Below are 5,848 nucleotides of genomic sequence, written 5' to 3' on the forward strand. Positions count from 1 at the left end.
TCTTTATTTCCCTTCTTTAAGTACCCTTTATTTTTTTATTTTTAACTTTGATTTTGTAAGACCAAAGAAATTTTGTTTCTAAAGATGGGGTATTATTAGTCTAACCAGATCTTCCACTCTCAACCTTTTGCTGACCAATAGGAACAAATCTTTAATACATCTGACCAAGTCGTTTTATACTTCAAATCACATCAAAACGACACATATGGCATTGGGTTTTGGGTAAAACAAAGAAATAAAAAACAAAACAAAAAAAACAAGAAATTAAAAAAGCAAGAAACCAGTCTTCAGTGTGCTATTGTATGCACTTTATTCTGTTCAAATTCTTTACTTTGTTGCTGTTACTAAGTTCAAGAAAGAAGAGACGTGACCCCTCTTTTGCTTTTCTTTATTTTCTCATCTATTTTTGGCCTACATTGTCTTGTGCTTAACTTAAAGTAGTGTAGTTGTCTCTATTCTTGGTCATTGTGTTTCTTGGTTTCAATCCCCCTTTTTCTTTCTTCTATATAGTGTATCTTTCAGGTAAAAATAATACCCATATAGCATAAGAGTAATTTTAACCAAGAAAAGAACAATCTTTGTGCTTTTAAGGTGCATTAAGACAATAACCAAGATTTTACATAAGTGTCCATATTTGCAATTTGCTAACTTGGGGTGTTGTATTTTTGGTTCATTTTCAAAGAAGAAGAAGTGATCTTTGCTAAAGTTGTGAACTTTCTTGATTTTTGATTGTTATTTGTATGGTTTTGAGTATAATTTGGAAGTTGTGGGGAGTGGAAGTATAGAAAGAAAGGGTGCATGAAGGAATAGTGAAACAATGAGAGATGAAAATTCCAAAAAAAGCAAGGTGAATAACTTGTGTTTAGCTTCTTTCCTTTTTTTGCTTTCATTTCTTGGAAATTGTAATTTTTAGTAATTCTATTTCTTGCATTCCTCCAAGTGTGTGTTCATTTGCTGACATTCTATTTTTGTTTTTCCTTTGATTGCTTAAGCTCTCATGGTCAAAGAAACTTGTCAGAAAATGGTTCAATGTTAAGAGCAAAACTGAAGAATTCCATTCTGATGAAGTTGCTTATGGCGGTAGGCATCTAATTTCCTTTGGTTTTGTACTTATTCTGTTTCTTTTCTTTTTCTTGTTTTACTTTTTCTTTGGTTGTTTTTGTGAATTGGGGTTTTCTCCTTTGCAACTGAAATTATGAGCACTTAATTTATATCCTTGCTACTAACAAGTTTAGGTGAATCTTTTATTGCTTTCTCTTTTTTCTGTTTGGGAAATCTCATATTTTGTCTGTCTTGTGCTATATTCTTGGAGATGATATTTATCTGTGGTGAAGGTTTTTATAGTATGATGTGAAATTTCAAGGGTAATGGTAAAATATTTAGAAGTCACTCAATTCTATAATTGAAGGAAATATCTGAATTTTAGAGGATCAATAAAATAATTCTTTTTTTTCTATGTTTTACTGAAATTGATGGCTACATTTCCCTAATTAGTTTCTCAAAATGCCACCAAGATAAAGTGAACTTCAGTCATTTCTATTTCTGTTGGTAATATTGATGGAGTTTGGTTGATTTTACCAACTTTACCTACCTTCAACTGTGAATTGAAGCATAAATGAATGTCCCTATACTTTAGGTGGTGATGAATGGAGAACGAGCATCTCGGAGAGGGAGCATTGCACAATTAAGAAAACTAAGACAGGTTAGTGACAGGGTACTGGTGAATGTCAATGAATACAATCTATAGTTCAGTATATGTAAGCCCGATTCTGTAATGATTATTTAAGCTAATTAGTATTACCTTGCTCTCTCAAATAAATAGAAAAATCAAATTCGTCACGGAGTATGGAGCGTCCGCGAAGAGGAAGAGCGGATCTTGATCACCCTCAAATTATAAATGTACACAACTATAGGTTTGTACTCTTCGTAAATCTCTGAGTCATTCCACATTGTTCTAATTTTTTTGTTGGGTAAAAGGATGATTGTGTTCTCTTCTTGTTGATACACAGTGTTTTCGTTGCTACATGGAATGTGGGTGGAAAATCACCATCAAGTAATTTGAATCTAGATGACTGGCTTCACTCAGCACCCCCTGCAGATATCTATGTACTTGGGTATGAGATTTTTAAGATTGTCATTATGTATTGCTTACAGGTTTTGTCCTTTATAGTAGCTGACTGAAACAAAAATTTGCTTTTTTTTTTTTTTTTTTACACTCAGATTTCAAGAAATAGTTCCTCTAAATGCTGGTAATATTCTTGGGGCTGAAGACAATGGACCTGCTAAAAAATGGCTATCTCTGATTCGAAAAACACTTAATAATGGTCCTGGTAATAGTGGAGGTAGTAGTGGCTGCTATACTCCTTCTCCTATCCCAGATCCAATTGCTGAATGGAATGCTGACTTTGAGGGGTCAAGTAGACGAAAGGCGTCGTTATTTCCTCGTAGGTCATTCCAGACTCCTCAATGTTGGAGAATGGAAAATGATCCATCCATTTCTCAACCTCGCCTTGATAGACGATACAGCGTGTGTGATCGAGTAATTTCTGGACATAGACAGAGTGATTTTGATCCTAACATAAGATGGGGCCACAGACCTAGTGACTATGGTCCCAGGCCAAGTGACTATTCTACTGGTTACCGGCCAAGTGACTATTCTACTGGTTACCGGCCAAGTGATTATTCATCTAGTCATAGGCCGAGCGACTATTCCTCTGGTCACAGACCAAGTGACTATTCCTCTGGTCACAGGCCAAGTGACTATTCATCTGGTCATAGGCCAAGTGACTATTCATGGGGACAAAGGCCAAGTGATTTCTCCAGATGGGGCTCTTCGGATGATGATTATGGTCCTGGAGATTCACCAAGTACTGTTTTGTTTTCACCTGTGACTGGTGGCACAGAGGATGGTAATAATAGAATGCCCAGAAATTCAAGATACTGTTTGGTAGCCAGTAAACAGATGGTTGGCATTTTTCTTACCGTATGGGTGCGAAGTGAATTGAGGGAACATGTCCGGAATATGAAAGTATCATGTGTTGGCAGAGGTTTGATGGGTTACCTTGGAAATAAGGTAAGTTGAATTGGCTGAATAAATTTTTCTACTTATTGATGATCTGTGAAAGCATACATAACGTGTTATTCCATGCTCGGATTTGCAGGGATCTATTTCAGTAAGTATGATGTTGCATCAGACAAGCTTTTGCTTTGTGTGCACTCACCTAACCTCTGGTCAGAAAGAGGGTGATGAGTTACGCAGAAATGCAGATTTTATGGAGATCATAAAGAAAACAAGGTTTCCGCGAGTAAAGGGTGCGGATGAAGAGAAGTCCCCTGAAAATATTCTTGAACACGAGTAAGTCCACTTTTTACTCTGTAGATCTGTCATTGCTGTCTCCTGAACTCTGATTCTGAAAACAAGCTCATGAAAGTGGAAAATTGGAATAAATAAAGTTTAATATAACTAGTTCCGTAGAACTATAACGAAGCAGTTCTCTTGTTTTACCGTGTCATTGAACAATATGATCAAGTTCGACTGTTCACTTGATTTCATCTGAGATATGAAATGTATACATTCTCTAATGAATTATCCTTTTTTTTTAGCCGAATTATTTGGCTTGGGGATCTGAATTATCGAATTGCACTCTCTTACCGTTCTGCCAAAGCACTTGTTGAGATGCAAAACTGGAGAGCGTTGTTGGAAAATGACCAGGTATTTTCACAATCTGAGTAGAGTCTTTTACTTTTATCCATTCTCTTTTTAAAAAATCAGTTCTGAACTTATCACATGACAATGTTGAATTGATCTTGTTTGAGTTTTCTTGGCAGCTGCGTATAGAACAGAGACGAGGTCGGGTTTTTGTGGGTTGGAAAGAAGGAAAGATATATTTCCCACCGACATATAAATATTCAAGGAATTCAGATAGGTATGCAGGAGACGACATGCACCCAAAAGAGAAACGACGAACACCTGCATGGTACAGGCTTTTCCTTTAAAAATGTCTACGTCATTGCTCAAAATAGCTCATATGCAGAAGTATTAAGATTAACATCTTTTATTGATAAAATGGTTAATTTATTTATCGAGACTAGAACTGATCTTTGCCCTTTGTTATCTGAAGGTGTGATCGGATATTGTGGCATGGAGGTGGACTTCAGCAATTATCTTATGTTCGTGGGGAGTCTAGATTTTCAGATCATAGACCCGTTTCCAGTGTGTTTTGGGCTGAAGTGGAGTCGGTCCCCAGCAGATTGAGGAAAAGCATGAGTTGTTCAAGCTCAAGAATCGAGGTGGAGGAGCTATTGCCATATTCTCATGGTTATACAGAACTCTGCTTCTTTTGAAGGAGAATGGATGACACCAAACCTCAGCTTTTGGTATGCCCGGCATATTTTTATATCTTGGCTGCTTTTATTTATTTGGATGTTATTTTCTATCTCTGCATGAAATCATTGATTTGGTGAACACATCTTTTTTTTTTCCTTCGATTATGTTTGGGCATGAAGTGGCATACGAAGAAAGAAAAGCTCAATCCTTTATACCGAACTTCTTAAATGAATCTTTTATCACTTTGTGGAATAAAATGTTTGTTTGTTATAAAATATGCAGATTCTTCATAGGATTCTTCTCCAATAACAAATTCATTTCTTGTTTTTAGTATAAGTTTAGAATCTGCTATAAGATACCGTATTTCTTCAGTGTCCCTAGACATTGTGTCCCTTGGTCTATCCGGAGTTGTTTTTACCTCTGATTTTTCTTCCGAACCTACTACTGAGTGGTCCTTATCTTGTTTCTCTTTTGATCCCCAGATTCAGATGGGAACCACTTTGACGAAACTCAAACCTGAAGGGCGCTTGGGACCGTCCTTATCCCACTAACTGAAAAAGGTTAGTCCTCCTCTTTATCCTTTTCTGGATTCTGCTGGTTTTACCTTCACTTTTTCTAAAATCTCCATCCTCTTTCTTTGACCAGGTGTATATTCAAAGTTTTGATGACTTAACTTAACTTGAAGTGGCGTGGACGACATATACATTTCCTTGCAAATGAACATTTCAGTAGGATTTAGGAGCATAACTCGACTTCTTGATTAACAAACTCCAATTGGCAGTGTCTCTTTTGGCATGGTTATCATCTTTTTTCTATAAGGTAATTATACTTAAATTCAGTTTTATATGTCTAGACAACAGTTGGCTTGTGTTTTGGATTTTATGATGTTTTTGTTACTAAATATGTAACTCTTGTGTCAATTTATTTGCAGGATGAACTAGGCCAAGAGTTAAAGGAACTGCCAAGTGGGGAAATGACAATGATTTTTGTTCCAAGATTCTTTTATTAGTTAGGACTTAGGATAGAGAGATTCAATGACAAGAAGAGCATGAGGACATGAGTGAAAAATAATCATGTTTGAGTTTTGCCTTTTTGTTTTTAATGATTCTGATCATCTGATGTATACTCAATTGCAAACGTGATAGTAAAAATAAATAAATATTTATTGAAACCTCTTACACTGTTTTTCGCCAATGATTTACCTGAAAAGTATTTTTCCTTGGGTTACTCCCTAGTCCCTGTATTTGGCTTTGTCTACTTTTTCTTTTTTCTGTGTCAGGTTAAAGATAAAGTAATAGACAAACTTACAGAGGTAGCAGATAAAGTCATATTGAGAGAGATAGCATGATTCAGATTCAGAAATACTTTATTCTTGGAAGGATACAGTTCACATTCTTCTCTTTTATTGTCTGTATTAATTGTAAATTTTTCAGTTTTTGTTTACCACTAGCTGTGACACAACCAAAGACCTTAGCTTTACCGAATCTAGTACAGTATCTGCTGGGGATAATTCTAGTTGGA

At 35.9% G+C, this 5,848-nt stretch overlaps 1 protein-coding gene across 2 annotated transcripts; it reads left to right on the forward strand.

Annotated features, from left to right (window-relative positions):
* The first annotated feature begins 291 nt into the window (after positions 1-291).
* Positions 292-5,521, forward strand: LOC132047024 (type IV inositol polyphosphate 5-phosphatase 7-like). 2 transcript variants are annotated; one of them, XM_059437903.1, is made up of 13 exons: positions 292-847; positions 993-1,080; positions 1,637-1,702; positions 1,823-1,913; positions 2,010-2,114; positions 2,221-3,073; positions 3,162-3,355; positions 3,604-3,712; positions 3,829-3,977; positions 4,122-4,377; positions 4,810-4,887; positions 4,973-5,146; positions 5,259-5,521. In XM_059437903.1, exons 1-10 carry the CDS (start codon positions 818-820, stop codon positions 4,342-4,344), a joined length of 1,908 nt encoding a protein of 635 aa, XP_059293886.1. In that variant the 5' UTR covers positions 292-817; the 3' UTR covers positions 4,345-4,377; positions 4,810-4,887; positions 4,973-5,146; positions 5,259-5,521. The 2 variants fall into 2 exon arrangements, with proteins under 2 accessions (XP_059293886.1, XP_059293894.1); XM_059437911.1 differs by having other exon boundaries at positions 4,816-4,887.
* Positions 5,522-5,848: the final 327 nt, after the last annotated feature.

This window comes from Lycium ferocissimum, chromosome 1, assembly GCF_029784015.1.
Source record: "Lycium ferocissimum isolate CSIRO_LF1 chromosome 1, AGI_CSIRO_Lferr_CH_V1, whole genome shotgun sequence".
Lineage (NCBI taxonomy): Eukaryota > Viridiplantae > Streptophyta > Magnoliopsida > Solanales > Solanaceae > Lycium > Lycium ferocissimum.

Bases quoted from the DNA above. Each gene is read 5' to 3' on its own strand.
- LOC132047024 (XM_059437903.1), top strand. From the start codon at position 818: ATGAGAGATGAAAATTCCAAAAAAAGCAAG. The intron at 3,074-3,161 runs GTAAGTTGAATT...TCGGATTTGCAG, and splicing joins TGGGTTACCTTGGAAATAAG to GGATCTATTTCAGTAAGTAT. The intron at 3,713-3,828 runs GTATTTTCACAA...TTTTCTTGGCAG, and splicing joins CGTTGTTGGAAAATGACCAG to CTGCGTATAGAACAGAGACG.